This window comes from Heptranchias perlo, chromosome 16 (genome assembly GCF_035084215.1).
Source record: "Heptranchias perlo isolate sHepPer1 chromosome 16, sHepPer1.hap1, whole genome shotgun sequence".
Classification (NCBI taxonomy): Eukaryota; Metazoa; Chordata; class Chondrichthyes; order Hexanchiformes; family Hexanchidae; genus Heptranchias; species Heptranchias perlo.
The window spans coordinates 37,028,268-37,048,146 of record NC_090340.1 but is presented as its reverse complement, the minus strand read 5'-3'; the positions used below and the strand labels follow the sequence as shown (position 1 = coordinate 37,048,146).

The 19,879-nt window shown below is 42.3% G+C and overlaps 1 protein-coding gene across 5 annotated transcripts; it reads right to left on the bottom strand.

The window, feature by feature from the left end:
• Positions 1 to 276: 276 nt before the first annotated feature.
• Positions 277 to 16,091, bottom strand: plekhf1 (pleckstrin homology domain containing, family F (with FYVE domain) member 1). Of its 5 annotated transcripts, none has more exons than XM_067997950.1 (3): positions 15,786 to 16,091; positions 9,406 to 9,492; positions 277 to 1,289 (listed from the first exon to the last, which is right to left on the bottom strand). In XM_067997950.1, the coding sequence occupies exons 2-3, from the start codon at positions 9,476 to 9,478 to the stop codon at positions 439 to 441; spliced, it is 924 nt and encodes a 307-aa protein (XP_067854051.1). In that variant the 5' UTR covers positions 9,479 to 9,492; positions 15,786 to 16,091; the 3' UTR covers positions 277 to 438. The 5 variants fall into 5 exon arrangements, with proteins under 5 accessions (XP_067854051.1, XP_067854052.1, XP_067854053.1 ...); XM_067997951.1 differs by lacking the exon at positions 15,786 to 16,091 and adding an exon at positions 15,481 to 15,562; XM_067997952.1 differs by lacking the exon at positions 9,406 to 9,492 and having other exon boundaries at positions 15,786 to 16,090.
• Between the last annotated feature and the right edge of the window lie 3,788 nt (positions 16,092 to 19,879).

Below are 19,879 nucleotides of genomic sequence, written 5' to 3'. Positions count from 1 at the left end.
TTGTACAGAATCCTTGTAAACGATTTTACAACACCAAGTTATAGTCCAGCAATTTTATTTTAAATTCACAAGCTTTCGGAGGCTTCCTCCTTCGTCAGGTGAACGATGTGAAACTGAGGAAGGAGGAAGCCTTCGAAAGCTTGTGAATTTAAAATAAAATTGCTGGACTATAACTTGGTGCTGTAAAATTGTTTACAATTGTCAACCCCAGTCCATCACCGGCATCTCCACATCATGTACAGAATCCAACAGTAAAGAAAAACATACAAGGCTGTGTAAAGCACAAGAAAGATTTTATTCAGGTTAGTATAAAGGGATATTGCCATTTTAAGTGATACATATTTTTCTGCAAAATTGTTTGGCAGAAACCTGTTAAATTATTATTGTTATTTTTTTTCCTTGATGGTATTGTGGTATAGTTATTGTTTGTGTATATAACTAGGTGTGGAAAGAGGACCAAGAAAGATCTGTCGAAAAGAACTGATCCTCTCCCAGCCATTGCTGTTGTTTTTCCTCATCGCTGGATTTGTCGCTATCTTCATCGTTGCTAGAAATCATTGTATCCAGACCAGTGACCTGATCTGCTTTTGTTTCTGACGTTGACTCTTTGTTCTTCTCTTCAACCAATTGATTGTAACATAATGTGCATACCCTTAGAGGCTTTGAGGACAGCTTCGGCAGGAGAAATTTATGCTTTGAACAAGAATGGCACACGACAAAGCCACATTTCCGGCAGTGATGTCTGCGGATTACAGCATTGAACTTTCTTTGAGTGCACCGCATGCAGATTTCAGTCATCTTGTCTGGTATCCAAAAGGCTGCATGTTCAGTACACGGTGTCCTTCCTGTCTTTTCCAGCAGTTGTTTGACACAGTTGTTAATATGTTTCATCCAGTCTTCTTTTTCAGTGGGGGTTGCAGCACACACTATGAATGATTTTCGTGAGGTTTTTATCATCCATCGATTTTTCAGACCATCATCATCTGCAAGGTCTTCAACTGTGATGTCCTCCAGTGGTATTATCTGTTGATTTGCGTACTTCTTCTTGTGGATGATAACACTTCCATACACTAGGATGTCATTAAACAGGAAAAACATACGGGGCTTTGACTTCTTGCGACAGACTTTTGTCAGTAACCCTTCGCCCACAAGTACTCGTCCATGCAGAGCTAAAGGTTGACCATTTGCTCTAAAGCAGTTTTCGACTGCGACTATTCGTTGCGCATTGATCTCTGTGTTTATCAGACGGTCCACCATCTTATTCAAAGGTCTTTCTGCAAAGTTTATTCCTATTGTTTAGTAAAGGGAGAAATAAAAAGCTATTAGTGACTAATTTCTTAATTAGTTTTGCAGATTTTATAGGTATAATTCTTCACTGCATTACAATGACAAGAAGGCTGAAAATCTATGCAGTAAACCCTGATTACTGAAGGACTTTTGAAGAATTTATACCCTTTTCTTCCTGTAAGAAGTGAAAAAATGGTCTTTAAATCTTTAAAGATCTCCCCCTCACTTATAGGTCACCTGATCACACATTGTTCGTTGTCTGGCGTTGGTGAGGAGATGTAGGGGCTATTGAGTTTCAGTCTACTGTTCCTCTTTATTGAACCGTGAGGAGCCAACTGGTTCTTCAACATTCCTTTCCTTTGAGAAAGTACTTCATTTTCATTTGGCTCCTTTTTGACAAGCCAACTGAGATCAGCACCTTAATATGGGGGCTAAATCATATCCCAACACCAGTGTGCTGTACTATTGGGTCCCTTCCTCAAAGGATTTCTATTAATGTCAAGTGATCATTGCTACATTTTGAGAAATACACAGAAATAAAGACCACTGTTTAATTTGTAGCGCACTAAGAATATAAAAGATCATTTTTGATTTTGACTTTGGTGTTGAACCATTACTGTGATCCTCAAAAGGTTAGTAAAAATAAATTTAAAAACAAATTATTCAGGCCACATTTAAATTATTTTTTTCACATTTTTTATTTTTATTTTAGTTTTGGGAAATTGCCATAAATTACAATGAGTACCATATATAGAAATTAGTAATTACAATAAGCAAGAAAAGCAGGTGTTCCTATGCAATCATTTAATACTGTACAATTAATACAGATTATTATTTTCCAAGTGTAACGAGGGATAGCTTTTATCTCATTAATTTGGAGATGATTCTTCGGTTAAAAAGATATTTTCATTGAACTTTTAGTGTGCATACAGTTTTATCATCCTGCGGGGCAGTCTGAGTGTGTCTGATGTGGAGCTGCTGGATCTCCTGATGAATCTCTATGAGAATTGCTCGTGTGCCGCTAAACGCCTCCCGATCGATGGGGCAACCGGGACAGCGCCTCCTGTCAATGGGGCAGGCCGGGGAGAGGCAGCAAGGAAACGGCAGCCGCTCACTGCTTCCCCCAGGGAGAAACAGGGAGAGCAGCGGGCCAGAGTATTAGAGGTTGAGGATTTGCAGTCAGGAAACTCAAATGAAATATTCTATCAAGATGTGACACAATCCCTCGATTCATCAGGACCTGAATGTCGTCAGCCTTTGAATATTGAAGGAATTAAAGTATTCCACTGTGCAGACGACGGAAAGAGCTTCCTCCAGTTACAGGATCTGAACACAGATCAGTGCATTGAAAGCACTGAGAAACCAAACACCTGCTCCGTGTGTGGGCAGGGATTCAGTCACCCGTCCCAGCTGGAAACCCATGGGTGCAGCCACACTGGGAACCTCCCCTTTACCTGCTCCGTGTGTGGGCAGGGATTCAGTCACCCATCCCAGCTGGAAACCCATGGGAGCAGACACACTGGGAAGCTCCCCTTCACCTGCTCCGTGTGTGGGCAGGGATTCAGTCACTCCTCTGAGCTGGAAACCCACGGGTGCAGCCGCACTGGGGAGAGGCCATTTAAATGTTCTCAATGTGGAAAGAGGTTTAACCACTCCCATGACTTCAAAAATCATCAGCGTATTCACACTGGTGAAAAACCATACACTTGCTCTGTATGTGGGCGCATCTTTAGCCAGTCATTCAACCTTGTGAGACATGAGCGTAACCGCGATGCTGAGACTATTGTGGACAGCACGTTCAGTGAGGTGGTCACACCGCAGGTAAAGATTACGCAGGCAGAAAGGAAATGGGTGACCGCCAGGCAGAGTAAAAGGACTAGGCAGGTAGAGCAGGAGTCCCCTGGGGCCATCTCCCTCTCAAACAGATATTCTGCTCTGGATACTGTTGGGGGAAGATGGCTTATCAGGGGAAAGCAGCAAGAGCCAAGTTCGGGGCACCACGGGTGGCTCTGCTGCACAGGAGGGGAGGAATATGAGTGGCAGGGCTATAGTGATAGGGGATTCAATTGTAAGGGGAACAGATAGGCATTTCTGCGGTCGCAAACGTGACTCCGGGATGGTATATTGCCTCCCTGGTGCTAGGGTCAAGGATGTCACGGAGCGGCTGCAGGGCATTCTGGAGGGGGAGGGTGAACAGCCAGTAGTCGTGGTCCATATTGGTACCAACGACATAGGTAAAAAAAGGGATGAGGTCCTGCAAGGTAAATTTAAGGAGTTAGGAGATAAATTAAAAAGCAGGACTTCAAAGGTAGTGATCTCAGGATTACTACCGGTGCCACGTGCTCGTGAGTATAGGAACAGGAGAATAGACAGGATGAATGCGTGGCTGCAGGGATGGTGTAGGAGGAAGGGATTTAGATTCCTGGGACATTGGGACCGGTTCTGGGGAAGGTGGGACCTGTACAAGCGTGACGGGTTACACCCGAGCAGGACCGGGACCAATGTCCTCGCGGGGGTGTTTGCTAGTGCTGTTGGGGAAGGTTTAAACTAGAGTGGCAGGGGGATGGGAACCTGAGCGAGGAGTCAGAAGAGAATAAAGTTGAGAGCAGCAAGAGAGGGGAAGACCCAAGGGAAATCTACAATACAAATAATACAAACAGTTGTTCAAGAACAAGTGAAAGGGAAAAGCACAGAGCAGCGGAAAGAAAGTGTACTTTAGGCACGACAGATAAAATAAAAACTAGAAGGCGTAAGGCGATTAACCCAGCATCAAAGCTGTGGCAGGGGGTTGGGAACCTGAGCAGGGAGACAGAGGAAAGCGTGTCAGGAAGGGACAGAAGGTATGGAGTAAAAGGTAAAGTATTAAAAAAGGAAAAAGCAGGAACTAAGTGTCACAAAACATATTTGAAAGTTCTTTATCTGAATGCACATAGCATTCATAACAAAATGGATGAGTTAACAGCACAAATAACCATGTATGGGTATGATCTTGTGGCCATTACAGAAACATGGCTGCAGGGTGACAACGACTGGGAATTAAATATGCCAGAGTATTTAACTATCAGGAAGGACAGGCAGGAAGGAAGGGGAGGTGGGGTGGCTATGTTAATAAAGGAAGGAATCACTGTAATACAGAGAAATGATATTGGGACAAAGGATCAGGACAATGAAACAGTTTGGGTAGAGATAAGGAATAATAAGGGGGAAAAAACACTAGTGGGCGTAGTATATAGGCCTCCTAATAGTTGCAACTCTGCTGGAAGAAGTATTAATCAGGAAATAGTCGGGGCATGTAATAAGGGAACAGCTATAATTATGGGGGATTTTAACTATCATATTAACTGGACAAATCAAATTGGGCAGGGCAGCCTTGAGGAAGAGTTTATTGAGTGTATTAGGGATGGATTTCTTGAGCAGTATGTAACTGATCCTACAAGGGGGCAGGCAACCTTGGACCTGGTCCTGTGTAATGAGCCAGGATTAATTAATAATGTCCTAGTTAAGGATCCCCTTGGAATGAGTGACCATAACATGGTTACATTCCATATCCAATTAGAGGGTGAGAAGGTTGGTTCTCAAACAAGCGTACTGAGCTTGAATAAAGGAGACTATGATGGTATGAGAGCGGAATTGATTAAAGTGGACTGGGAAAATAGATTAAAGGGTAAGACGGTACATGAGCAGTGGTGTTCATTTAAGGAGTTATTTCACAACTTTCAAAAAATATATATTCCACTGAGGAAAAAAGGGTGTAAAAGAAATGACAGCCATTCGTGGCTAAGTAAAGAAATTAAGGATAGTATCCGACTAAAAACAAGGACATATAAGGTAGCCAAACTTAGTGGGAGGATAGAAGATTGGGAAGTCTTCAAAAGACAGCAAAAAGTAACTAAAGGATTGATTAAGAAAGGGAAGATAGATTATGAAAATAAATTAGCAAAAAATATAAAAACAGATAGCAAGAGTTTCTACAGTTATATAAAAAGAAAAATGGTGGCTAAGGCAAACGTAGGTCCCTTAGAGGATGAGACCGGGAAATTAATGGTGGGAAACATGGAGATGGCAAAAATGCTGAACAAATATTTTGTTTCAGTCTTTATGGTAGAGGACACTAAGAATATCCCAACACTGGACAAACAGGGGGCTCTAGGGGGGGGGGAGGAGCTAAATACGATTAAAATCACTGAGGAATTGGTACTCAGTAAATGAATGGGACTCAAGGCGGATAAATCCCCTGGACCTGATGGCTTACATCCTAGGGTCTTGAGGGAAGTAGCAGTCGGGATTGTGGATGCTTTGGTAATAATTTTCCAAAATTCTCTGGACTCGGCAAAGGTCCCGGCAGATTGGAAAACTGCTAATGTAACACCCTTATTTTAAAAGGGTAGTAGGCAGAAGGCTGGAAATTATAGACCAGTTAGCCTAACATCTGTGGTGGGTAAAATTTTGCAGTCTATTATTAAGGAGTCAGTAGCGGAACATTTGGATAAACATAATTTAATAGGACAAAGTCAGCATGGCTTTATGAAGGGGAAGTCATGTCTGACAAATTTGCTTGAGTTCTTTGAGGACATAACGTACAGGGTGGATAAAGGGGAACCGGTGGACGTAGTGTATTTAGACTTCCAGAAGTCATTCGACACGGTGCCACATAAAAGATTATTGCTAAAGATAAAGAATCACTGGATTGGGGGTAATATTCTGGCATGGGTGGAGGATTGGTTATCTAACAGGAAGCAGAGAGTTGGGATAAATGGTTCATTCTCGGACTGGCAACCAGTAGCCAGTGGTGTTCCGCAGGGGTCGGTGCTGGGTCCCCAACTCTTTACAATCTATATTAACGATTTGGAGGAGGGGACCGAGTGTAACATATCAAAGTTTGCAGATGATACAAAGATGGGAGGGAAAGTAGAGAGTGAGGAGGACATAAAAAACCTACAAGAGGACATAGACAGGCTGGGTGAGTGGGCGGAGATTTGGCAGATGCAATACAATATTGGAAAATGTGAGGTTATGCACTTTGGCAGGAAAAATCAGAGAGCAAGTTATTATCTTAATGGCGAGAAACTGGAAAGTACTGCAGTACAAAGGGATCTGGGGGTCCTAGTGCAAGAAAATCAAAAGGTTAGTATGCAGGTGCAGCAGGTGATCAAGAAGGCCAACGGAATGTTGGCGTTTATTGCTAGGGGGATAGAATATAAAAACAGGGAGGTATTGCTGCAGTTATATAAGGTATTGGTGAGACCGCACCTGGAATACTGCATACAGTTTTGGTGTCCATACTTAAGAAAAGACATACTTGCTCTCGAGGCAGTACAAAGAAGGTTCACTCAGTTAATCCCGGGGATGAGGGGGTGGACATATGAGGAGAGGTTGAGTAGATTGGGACTCTACTCATTGGAGTTCAGAAGAATGAGAGGCGATCTTATTGAAACATATAAGATTGTGAAGGGGCTTGATCGGGTGGATGCGGTAAGGATGTTCCCAAGGATGGGTGAAACTAGAACGAGGGGGCATAATCTTAGAATAAGGGGCTGCTCTTTCAAAACTGAGATGAGGAGAAACTTTTTCACTCAGAGGGTTGTAGGTCTGTGGAATTTGCTGCCCCAGGAAGCTGTGGAAGCCACATCATTAAATAAATTTAAAACAGAAATAGACAGTTTCCTAGAAGTAAAAGGAATTCGGGGTTACGGGGAGCAGGCAGGAAATTGGACATGAATTTAAATTTGAGGTTAGGATCAGATCAGCCATGATCTTATTGAATGGCGGAGCAGGCTCGAGGGGCCGATTGGCCTACTCCTGTTTCTATTTCTTATGTTCTTATTTTCTTATCATTTTCACTTCTGCACATTCTCATTTTCTCTGTAAATGTATCATTATTGTTACTCATCCAATCCCTCTGGCTCTTCCTGTAAGTATCTCAATTATTCTACCCACCTCAGAGAGTCCCTCCATCATTTAAACTGTTCTTGACTCTTTCAGTGAGTCCTCTATTATCTATGATTTTCCTCTCTTACCATTATTAGCAGTTCCCGCATCTCTCAACAAGTATCCCAGTATTGGACCTCCTCTTGTCTCTCTCTCTCATTGCATGTCCCAAACATCTACATTATTCTCCAGATCTCTCAGTCAATTTCCCATCAGAACTGCTCTTAGGCTCTCATCGTCAGTCTCACGTCACACTGCTCCCAGATTTTCTGTCAGTTTCCCATCTACACTCCTCGCAACCTCTGTTAATCTATCCCTCATCACACAACTCTAGCCTCACTTAGCCATTCTCCTATTGGCACTGCTCCTTGCCTTTCAATGAGCCCTCTATAAAAATGTTGTTCCCTCTCACTGTAGGCTGTTGAGCCCCCACATTACAGCAACTACAGTAGGAAATTTGGCAGCCAATTTGTGGGACAGCAAGGTTCCACAAACAGCAATGAGATAATGACCAGATAATCTGTTTGAGTGATGTTGGTTGAGGGATAAATGTTGGCCAGGACACTGGGAGAACTCCCCAGCTCTTCTTCAAAAAATACCATTGGATCTTTTACATCCACCTGAGAGGGCAGACGGAGCCTCAGTTTAACGTCTCATCCAAAAGACAGCACCTCTGACAGCTCAGCGCTCCCTCAGCACTGAAGTGTCAGCCTAGATTATGTGCTCAAGTCTCTGGAGTGGGTAAATTCCTGACCATTGATCGGGAATTAAACAATCTACTACACAGCTATTGAACTATCCTATGTAATCTTGCTTTACTGTCAACTTTTAATGTTCTTTTAATACATTGTAAGCGAAAGTGCACACGACATAACACTACCTCATTCACACTGTCTGCAGGAAAGAAAAGGTATTTTGTTTTTAAAAAGATAAATTATTTTTCTTTGTAACAAGCAACTGAGTAGTTGCAGTTTTATGGCCTGACGTATTAAAAAGCACTGCAGAATTAACAGAAAGCAGCTAAAAAGGTCAAGGAGATATCAGACCCTGTTATTTGCTGAATTAGCTGATTCCTGCCAGGACTGCAATGGGGTCACTGCCATTACCCTCAGCATCACTGGGCAAGGGAAGGAAAATCAGCCAGGGGTTTGCTTCATTGCTATCTAGCAATCCCTGTTGAAAATGCATTTCTGTGAATGCCAGACGAGATCAGAGTTCAACTCAGCTGTAAAGATCCCAAAGGTGAATAGCCCACCTGTCATTTCCTAGGCTAACAAATGAATAATGACCATTAGAGCCAGTATCAGCAGGCTACCACTGTCTGTAACACGAGTTGTTACCTCCAGTACAGAAAGAGCAAGGGGAGAAGATCAAGGAAAATCAAAGGGAGAAAATCAAGCTGGAGGTGTCGACATGTTACTGCATTGAATTTGAATGCACTGTTGGCACTGCAGATGAGAAAACTCATCATGGGTAATTTTGACTTTGTGCGATAGTGTAAAACGGGTGATAGCAAATCGGCAACCCCTTTTACATCTCTCTGGAATTTAATTTTCATTGACATCGATTGACTTAAAACAAACTTTTTAAAAGCAAACTCTCCTTTTATAATTCACAAATTGTTAAAATGTTTGTTTGCTCCTGAAACAGATAAAAAAGCTTTGTCTCTTACCTCTGGTGTTGTCTTAGTCTCAGCTATGACAATTTGCTGTCTGGTTGTTCTAGCATATATCTCACACACGGATCACTTTCTATATATAGAACTAAAGGCTGGTAGTTTCTGTAGTCTATTGTTAGATCTCACAGTCTTTTGAGAAATAATAAACAACAGACCTGACTTTAATTTTACTTGCTTATCTCATGTGCCTGGTAATCATATACCGTCTGATGTTTTTGAAAAATAAATGTCCTCGACCTGTTTGCTAAACTGGTTATTCCAGTTATGCATACTTTCAACAACACGTCAGCTCAGCTATGCAAACTTTGTAAGCCTTGGTAAAGAATCTGACTTTCAGTTTGAACATTAATTCAGATTTCCAGATGTAATGTTATATTCCTCCCTTCAATTTTTGTATAATTGTTTACATGTAACATAATCATTTTAATCAGAATAACTCAACATTGTAATTCTAATAACTTTTTTTGAACTTAAGAAAGCTCACTAAGTTTAGTAGTAAAACATTTACTTACTGCTTTTAGAAATGTCTTGGCAGTCTTGATATTTTGCTTTAAATGCTGATAAAATACTTGGGTGGCAACTCATTGAACAGTAACCTACTTAAGAAGGAAACAAAGTATGAGTTCCCTCCCTACCCTGGGGATACAGAGGCTGACTATACTGTCCACTGTTGCCTGAGATTGGCTTACTCAGCATAGATTAAGAATGAAACCTGGAATTTTCTTGGTCTGTATGCCTCAGTACCACACTATGTAGTGCATTTACCCACTGGCCCATTCAGGAAGCTTCAAATGCCGAGTTAACCTTTACTTCTGGAGCTGCAGTTGGCAGAATGCCATTAAGGTCTTGGAGTGCCTGCCTATTAGTGATCCAATGTAAGGAATCTTACAACACCAGGTTATAGTCCAACTGTTGGACTATAACCTGGTGTTGTAAGATTCCTTACATTTGTCCACCCCAGTCCATCACCGGCATCTCCACATCACATATTAATGATCCAGCATAGTTTTAGCAACCACCAGAGCTAGCCACGTGAGACATGCAAATAAGTGAGACGCATATGAATGTTACAGTTGTCTGCTGCTTTATCATGTTGTCAAGCAATCCAATGTAAAAAAAGAAAAAGTCTCAGGAGCCTTGCAGTAACTTTGGAACATCGTGCATAATTCTACTGGAATGTGTAATCAGGACTGCGTGTGTAGGTAGGAGGAACAAACATAACAGCATAAATTCAGCAATCTCGTGCTCAGTGAGGAGCTGCATTCAAAGGTAGAATAGGTTAAAGGAGGAGAGAGAGGTATCGTAGTATCATGATACTGCACAGAAGGAAGCCATTCAGCCCATTATGCCTGTGCTGGCTTTTTGAAAGAGCTATCCAATTAGTCCCACTCCCCTGGTTCTTTCCCCATAGCCCTGTAAATTTTTTCACTTCAAGTCTTTATCCATTTCCCCTTTGAAAGTTACTATTGAATCCGTTTCCACCACCCTTTCAGGCAGTGCATTCCAGATCCAGGTGGAGAGGGGCAGATATTTAAGGAGAAAATTCCTGAGCTTAGGGCTTAGTCAGTTGGAAGCACGGTTGGGCGAAAGGAGTGGGAGATGTGTAAGAAGCCAAAGTTGGAGGAACTCAGAGTCCTCAGGATTGTAGGGCTGGAGGAGATTCCAGAGGTAGGGAGGGGCAAGGCCATGGAAGAAGCTGAACACAAGGTTGAGAATTTTAAAATCGAGATGTGGGCCGGGAGTAAGTCAGCGAGCACAGGGGTGATGGGTGTTGGAGCGGGTTAGGATATGGGCTGCAGAGTTATGGATGAGCTGAAGTTTATGAAGGACGGAAGATGGGAGGCCGGCCAGGACAGTTTTGGAATAGTCGAGTCTGGAGGTAACAAAAGCATGGTTGAGAATTTCAGCAGCAGTTGGGCTGACAAAAGGCGGAGACGAGCGACGTTAGGGAGGTGGAAATAGGCAGTCTTTGTGATGGAGAAAATATAGGATTGGAAGCTCAGCTCAGAGTCAAATAGGGCGCCGAGGCTGCAAATAGTCTGGTTCAGCCTGAGACATTGGCCAGGGAAGGGGATACAATCGGTAGCGAGGGAACGGAGTTTGTGGTGGGGACAGAAGACAATAGCATCAGTCATCTCAACATTTAATTGGAAGAATTTGCGGCACATTCAGGATTGTTATGTCGGACAAGCAGGCTGACAACACAAAGGCAATGGAGGGGTCGGGAGAGGTGGTGGTGAGGTATAGCTGTGTGAGACTTGGGCGGGAAGCGGCATCTGGTTGGCATGCAGGAGCAGACATTTGGGTGGCAGGAAGCTGCCGACTGGCACTATAGGAAGAGAGTTTCAGGCGGTCTTGTAGGAGGGAAGTGGGGGAAGCCCAGGGTGCAGGGGTCTAGACTTTATTTGTGGGGCCCGGAGGAGTACTGCTGTTCCTCCTGCCCCCACAAGGAAAGTAAAAATAAAACTTACCTGTTTGGACCTCTTCTGGAGCCTGATCCTTTTCCCACTGTCTCTGGGAAAACCACGGGTGCATCCCCGCTCAGGCCACCAGTTAAAATTACGGTCGGGACCTGATGATCTCATTGGACCCTGTTCTGTATACTGAAAGAAGGATCCCACCGGATTCAAGCGGGTTGGGTGGCTTTGCCGACTGATCCGAAGAGCAAGTTAAAATTAAAGATGGCTGGTTCCAGGAGGGACATCGGTAAATAAGTCACACAGCCAATTTTAACTGCCCACCGCCGGTTTCCGGCAGGAGGATAGGGTTAAAATTGCCTGTAGAGGCTCTGGGTTAGGCTGTAGCAAAGTTACATAGAAAATCTGCAAAACTATATTTGTTAAAAATAATTCCCTTTATCATCACAGCTTTCTACTGGAGTGTTGCTCCTGGCTCCAGATTAAAACTGCCGGCCGCTATTTGCAGCCCTCCTGATCTCGTCCCCGCACCCCACCTCCTCAGACTCACCTTAGGTCTGGTGCTGGCTTCCCGGCCAACTGGTCTTCACCTTCTTCACAACCAGTCCATTGCTTCTTGGGGTGCGACTCGTGCCCCCCAGCGCTGCGCTCTAACCCTGATAATGCAAGAGGGCCAATTTTGTGTGATCCTATTGCTCATCTGACTTGGGGCAACGGTTCGTGTTTGTTGCTGGGTTTGCGCCTGAAGAACCAATTTCTGGACCCATCCGCTTAATCCCACATCACAAATTATTCAACTTTCGCTGTTGTCCCTCCTTGACGTGAGGTTTCCTTGATCTCAGCACTTCATGTATCATATGGTATTAGTTTCATAGGTTGGGATTCTTGCTCACCTTCCACCTATTTTTACATGGTCTTTGATATCCCACAAACAGGGTCCAGTAATATACAATACACCCGTGTACATACAGGCTACTGTAGGCAGATACAATTGAGAGAAATGCATTCTCCAATGTATTTCTCATCATTTACACCACAGCAATTCTTGAAGCCAAAGATGCCTGTTTATTCCTGGCATTCAGTGTTGTTGTGATGACGAGGTTTGAATTTCTTTTGGGCAGAAAGCCTGGCAAATTTATAGCAGAACACTTGATGGCACAGGTAAGGGGAGGGATTTAAAATCTCTTCAACAAGTTTTTAAACTTTCATCAGCAGCTCAGAGGTTTCCTGCACCACTACACTGTGGCAGTTGCTTCTTTTCCTGCCCTCGAACTGTTACCTCTGAAATCGCCCAAGGATCCATTCTTTGGTACTTTCTTCTGCCTCATCTACATGCGGCCTCTTGGCGACATCATCCAAAAACATGGCGTCATGTTCCACATATACACTCGTGACACAGACCTGTCTTGACCCCTCCACCACCTCTGTGTTGTCAGACTGCTTGTCCGACATCCAGTCCTGGATGAGCCACAGCTTCCTCCAATTAAACATTGGAACGACTGAGGCCATCGTCTTCAGCCCCTGCCACAAACTCTGCACTCTCATCACTGATTCCAGCCCCCTTTCCGGCCACTACCTCAGATTGAAGCCAACTGTTTGCAACCTCTGCATCCTACTTGACTCTGAGCTGAACCTCCAACCCCATATTGTCTCCATCACAAACTTCCATCATTTCCACCTCCATAACATCACCTGTCTCTGCCTCTGCCTCATCTGCTGCTGAAACTCTCATCCATGCTTTTGTCACCTTCAGACTCGATTATTCCAATGCTCTCAATAAACTTCAGCTCATTCAAAACTCTTCTGCCCATACAATATCTTGCAGCGTCCCATTTACCCATCACCCTTGTGCTCGCTGACCTACATTAACTCCTGGTCCCCTAATGCCTCCAATTTAAAATTCTCATCCTTGTGTTCAAATCCCTTCATGGCTTTGCCCCTCCCTATCTCTGTAAGCCTTACAACCCTCTGGAAACTGTGCAGCCCCTACTTCTTTCGCCCCATCATTGGCCCCCAACCCTGGAATTTCCTGCCTAAACTTCCCCACCTCACTCTCCTTCTTTAAGGCCCTCCTTAAAAACTACCTCTTTGACCTTTAATCACCCCTCCTAAAATCTCCTTCTTTGGCTGGGTGTCAATTTTTGTCTGATTGAATTTCTGTGAAGCACCTTGGGATGTTTTCTTTTGTTAAAGGCACTACATAAATTCAAGTTGTTGTCGTGCATCTCTTAGCAGCTCTCCCCTTATCTTGGCTATCCACTTACTACTAATGTGCTTATAGAAATAATTTTTATTGCCTTTTATTTTTTTCCTCTCACACTTTTTTCATGTTCCTTTTTGTAGCTTTCTTATATTCTTTATATTTGTCCTGATTAATTTTTATTATCTGCTTTGTAAGTACTAATTGCTTCCTTTTTTCGTTTAAAATTTCCTCCTAATATCCTTATTCATCCTTGGTTGACACACTATTTTTTCTCCTTACTGGTATAGATTTGATTTCTACCCTTTCCATCTCCTGTTTAGGTATTTCACACTGCTAATCTACATTGCTATTGACCAATTTTTTCCTTCCATTTAATCTTGTCAAGGTCCCTTTTTATCTGACTGCAATTATTTTCCCCCAGTCAAATAACCTTGTTCTAAATCTTTCTTTTTCCTTTTCTGTTCTTGCACTGAACCTAATAATATTGTGGTTACAGTTTCTCAAATGTTCACCTTCATCTGTTTGCTCCACTTCATTACCCAACAAGTATAACTTCTTTCCTTGTTGGAGAAGCAACATATTGATTGAGAAAACACTTCCTGAAAGGGTGGCGGAAGCAGATTCAATAATAACTTTCAAAAGGGATTTGGATAAATATTTGAAGGGGAAACATTTTCAGGACTATAGGGAAAGAGCAGGGCGAGTGGGACTAATTGGATAGCTTTTTCAAAGAGCCATACAAGCACAATGGTCTGAATGGTCTCCTTCTGTGCTGTATCATTCTATGGTTCTATGAAAACAGTCCTGAACACACTGCAAAAAAACCTTCCCTTTCTCACCACAAACATTTTCCCAATTGCAATCTATTTTTTGAAAATTAAAATTTCAGCAACTATAACCCTATTGTTAATACACAGCTCTCTGTTTCTATTCTATAATCTACCTATACTCATCCTTATAAACCCTTAGGGAGTTAATTTCCTCGGGGCTTCTCCCCTTCCAGCGTCGTAACTTTGTGTGTAAACGGGGTTTCAGTCAAGGTCACGATGCCAGAGTGGGAGGAGCTCTGAGGAAATACACCCTCTTATCCTTGGCCCAAATCTTCCTGGAAAAATAATGGTGTGTTAATGATGCAAGGCGTTATTAATGTGCAAATCGACTGGCAAGTTCAAGACTTGCTGGTCGATTTATTCCACTCCGCCGTTTGCCTCACACAAACGGCAGCTCGCCCTCAACCTCCCCGTTATTTTTCAGAACCTGCTGGATTTGCACATTAATTGTCCATTAAACTCGCCGCAGGAAGTTAGGTCTCATACTTAAAAGCGTAAGTACCCTTTTAACAACATGATAATTGTTAATGCAATGCCAATCAACTTCTTTGGCCCAGAAAGGGAACAATTTAAATTGTTGAGTCTCATTCCTGCATGCAGTAAATTCTTCTTAGAGATTTAAAAAATTTCAAAATGTAAATTTTTTTCTTACTTTTCCTTTCTGTCTTTATTTTCTCCCTTAATCCAATCTTTCTTTCCCTCTCTTTCTGTACCTGATTTGACTCTAATTCACCCACTCTAATTCACCCTCCTTCTCCATCGTTCCTCTGTTTCTTTCTCAATCCTTAAATCGCCGCGTCGTTATCAGCTCGCACTTCCAGCAAGTTACAGCGCAAATTATATTTGAGCTGAAAGGTGCAGGAAAAAGTCAAACTAACAGCGCACACTGCGAGGTGTCCTGCTCCAGCAAGATTTGACCCCTTATATCGAACCAAATATTCATTCAGTTCTTTTTAAGTGCTAATCAACTCAACATTAGTTGCTTTAGCAGAGAATCTATTCGACATATTCACTACTCTGTAGAAGAAAATTTCTAATCATAAGTTTCATACTGTAATTCTCCATTGCTATATTCAAAGTATTTTTTCTATGTCACATAAAAGCACATAGCCAAAACATTTCTTTGTAGATTCTTACAAGAGGGAGTCAATCTTCTTTTCCAATGTTCTCTCCTTTCACATGCAAAAGACTCAGGTCACCCAGCTAATCTTTAGTTCTCCATTGCAGTGTTTTCTCAAAGAGCATGTGCCAGGGCTATTTTTGTTTCAGATAATTTTAATGCGCCAGAGTCAAACATTCCTCAGGTCTAAAGCTGCCTCAGTCAAGCCTTTAAACTGTGTGAGGCATAGCCAGTGACTAAACTAAAATACTCAATGAATGTCTGATTTTAGCAACACTTAGCAAACATGGCATGGAACTAAAATATATTTAAAAGCACCTACCTGATTTTTGTGGAAAGAATTCTGCTTCTGCTAAAGGTTGGTTGTGTAATATTTTACAGGCGCATTTCTGTTAACAGGAATGTGGTCAGGAAGGAAGGAAATGCAAAGCTGTATTTCTTTTTGAATAGCCCTACCCTCTCTTCCTCTTTCTTGCAGTTTTTAACGCCAGAGTTGTAGAGAACAGTAAGGTTGATTTTATAATTAGGGTTTCAGTTCTTGAGGGTTGAATCCTCTGCTGACTATAATTGGGCTTCTGCCAGGGTTATGAAAGCACATCTATAACGAGGCTGGGGATAGGATTTAAAGTAGGCTGCTTGTTAAAAAAAGCACTCATCTACTTTAAAAGTTAAATATTGACAGAACGATCACAATTGTAACTGCATAGAAGCCATGATTCCCTCCTGTATCCCTAAAGGTTTCTTTTTCATTGCCAGGGCGTTGTAACTTGCTGGAAGTGCGAGCTGTACAGATAATAGCCCCTCCCTCAAACACTAGGAAAGCCTATGCCTGTAAGCAGGGTTAATTTATTTTGATTGAGATAAGGTACAAGAGTGAATTATTTTTAATTTTAAAAATGATGTGTGAAAGTGGAGCTTGAACTCAATCACATCTAAAGGTATATGTCAGACATCTTAGTGAAAGAGAAAAATTAGCATTGAATGCTATAAGATTGGATGGGGTTAAAACTCCATTTTATTTGATATTTGGAATTCTCAGAAAGCAGGATATTTTCTGAATTCAAAATACTAAAATTCAGATAGCAAGGCCTCAGACTGCTAATCAGGCCAAATGGCTGACCTGCCCCTATGTTCATGGCTATTTTACAACACTTGAGCATCCAAGCTTAAAAACATTTCCTGAGGAAACCCTAACAACAGATGGTGAAATGCTTCAATAGACTCCTTGGCATCACATTGAAGGCTGCAAAGTGTTTTTAAAAGTTAAAATTACAATCAAAGCCCACATTTTGAAATTAATTTAAGATAAGCCATATCTCCTTGAAACATTTTGAGGTTCAGGCATAAAAAAGTAGGCTTCATCCCAAGTTTTTTCAGACTAAGAAACAGAAGGAAAATAAAAAAGGAACATTATGGAAGACAAAGCACACTCAAAGACAGCCAAGAAAACGAAAGACTGAGAAAAGACCCAGTAAAGGAAGCAGACCATTTTAGAAACAAAAAGAAATTTGCGTAGGGGGAGAAGTGTTGAAATAACAACAAGTTGCCTTTATGTAATGCTTTTAATGTAGTAAAATGTCCCAAGGAGCTTCAGAGGAGCGTTAGCAAACAGAAATTTGACACCGAGCCACATAAGGAGATATTAGGTCAGGTGACCAAAAGCTTGGTCAAAGAGATAGGTTTTAGAAACATAGAAACATAGAAAATAGGAGCAGGGGTAGGCCATTCGGCCCTTCGAGCCTGCTCCACCATTCAATATGATCATGGCTGATCCTCTATCTTAATACCATATTCCCGCTCTCTCCCCATACCCCTTGATGCCTTTTGTGTCTAGAAATCTATCTAGCAACTTCTTAAATATATTCAGTGACTTGGCCTCCACAGCCTTCTGAGGTAGAGAATTCCACAGGTTCACCACCCTCTGAGTGAAGAAATTTCTCCTCATCTCAGTTCTAAATGTCCTACCCCATATCCTGAGACCGTGACCCCTCGTTCTGGACCCCCCAGCCAGGGGAAACATCCTCCCTGCATCCAGTCTGTCTAGCCCTGTCAGAATTTTCTATGTTTCAATGAGATCCCCTCTCATTCTTCTAAACTCGAGTGAATACAGGCCGAGTTGACCCAATCTCTCGTCATACGATGGTCCTGTCATCCCAGGGATCAGTCTGGTGAACCTTCGCCACAGTCCCTCTATGGCAAGTATATCCTTTCTTAGGTAAGGAGACCAAAACTGCACACAATACTCCAGGTGTGGTCTCACCAAGGCCCCGTATAACTGCAGTAAGACATCCTTGCTCCTGGACTCAAATCCTCTTGCAATGAAGGCCAACATACCATTTGCCTTCCTAACTGCTTGCTGCACCTGCATGTTTCTTTCAGTGACTGGTGTACAAGGGCACCCAGGTCCCTTTGTACATCAACATTTCCCAATCTATCACCATTTAAATAATATTCTGCCTTTCTGTTTTTCCTTCCGAAGTGGATAACTTCACATTTATCCACATTAAACTGCATCTGCCATGCATTTGCCCATTCACTCAACTTGTCTAAATTGCCTTGAAGCCTCTTTGCATCCTCCTCACAACTCATGATCCCACCTAGAGTTGTGTTGTCAGCAAACTTGGAAATATTACATTTAGTTTCCTCATTCATATCATTGATATATATTGTGAATAGCTGGGGCCCAAGCACTGATCCCTGCGGTACCCCACTAGACACTGGCTACCACCCCGAAAAAGACCCATTTATTCCTACTCTCTGTTCCCTGTCTGTTAACCAATTTTCAATCCATGCCAGTATATTACCACCAATCCCATGTGCTTTAATTTTGCACACTAAACTCTTATGTGGGACTTTATCAAAGGCCTTCTGAAAATCCAAATAAACCACATCCACTGGTTCTCCCATATCTATTCTACCAGTTACATCCTCAAAAAACTCCAGTAGGTTTGTCAAACATGATTTCCTTTTCATAAATCTATGTTGACTTTGTCTAATCCCATTGATATTTTCTAAGTGTCCTGTTCTCACATCCTTTATAATAGGCTCTAGCATTTTCCCTGCTACTGATGTTAGGCTAACCGTTCTCTAGTTCCTTGTTTTCTCTCTCCCTCCTTTTTTAAATAGTGGGGTTACATTTGCCACCTTCCAATCTGCAGGAGCTGTTCCATAATCTATAGAATTTTGGAAGATGACAACTAATGCATCCACTATTTCCATGGCTACCTCTTTTAGTACTCTGAGATGCAGATTATCAGGCCCTGGGGATTTATCAGCTTTCAGTCCCATTAATTTCTCCAGCACTATTTTTTTACTAATACTAATTTCCTTTAATTCCTCCTTCTCATTAGTCCCTTGGTTTCCTAGCATTTCTGGGAAGTTATTTGTGTCCTCTTCCGCGAAGATAGAACCAAAGTATTTGTTTAATTGCTCTGTCGTTTCCTTGTTCCCCATTGAAAAATCTCCTGTTTCTGACTGCAAGGGACCTACATTTGTCTTCACTAATCGTTTACTTTTTACATACTTGTAGAAGCTTTTACAGTCCACTTTTATGGTCCTTGCAGGTTTACTCTCATACTCTATTTTTCCCCTCTTAATCAATCTCTTGGTCCTTTTTTGCTGAATTCTAAATTGCTACTTTTTCTGGCAACTTTATATGACTCCTCTTTGGATCTAATACTATTCTTAATTTCTTTTGTTAGCCATGGTTAGGCCGCTTTTCCTTTTGCACCAGAAAGGAATATATAATTGTTGCAATTCATGCATTCGTTCCTTAAATGTTAGCCATTGCCTATCCACCGTCATGCCTTTTAATGAAGCTTCCCAATCTATCATAGCCAACTCACTCCTCATAACTTTGAAGTTATCTGTGTTTAGATTTAGGACTGTAATTTCGGATTGGATACTTCACTACTTTAAGGAGCATTTTAAAGGAGGAGAGAGAGGTAGAGAGGTGGAGAGATTTAGGGAGAAAACTCCAGAGCTGAGGGCCTAGGCAGCTACAGGCATGGCTGCCAATTGTGGAGCGATTAAAATCGGGGATGCGCAAAAGGTAAGAATTGGATGAGCGCAGAGATCACGGAGGGTTGTAGGGCTGGAGGAGGTTCCAGAGATAGGGAGGGGTGAAGCCATGGAGGGAATTAAAAACGAGGAATACAATTTTAAAATTGAGGTGCTCCTGGACTGGGAGCCAGTGTAGGTCAGCAAGCACAGGGGTGATGGGTGAACGGGACTTGGTCCGAGTTAGGATACGAACAGCCAAGGTTTGGATGAGCTCAAGCTTATGGAGGGTGGAAGATGGGAGCCTGGCCAGGAAAGCATTGGAATAGTATAGTCTTGAGGTAACAAAGGCACGGATGAGGGTTTCAGCAACAGATGAGCTGAGCCGATCGCTTCGGTCTTCCCAATATAGTTGGC

Excerpts from the sequence above, each read along its gene's own strand:
- plekhf1 (XM_067997950.1), bottom strand. The coding sequence starts at position 9,478 with ATGAGTTGCCACCCAAGTATTTTATCAGCATTTAAAGCAAAATATCAA. Across the intron at positions 1,290-9,405 it reads CCAAGACATTTCTAAAAGCA|GAATAAACTTTGCAGAAAGA; the intron begins GTAAGTAAATGT and ends ACTAAACAATAG.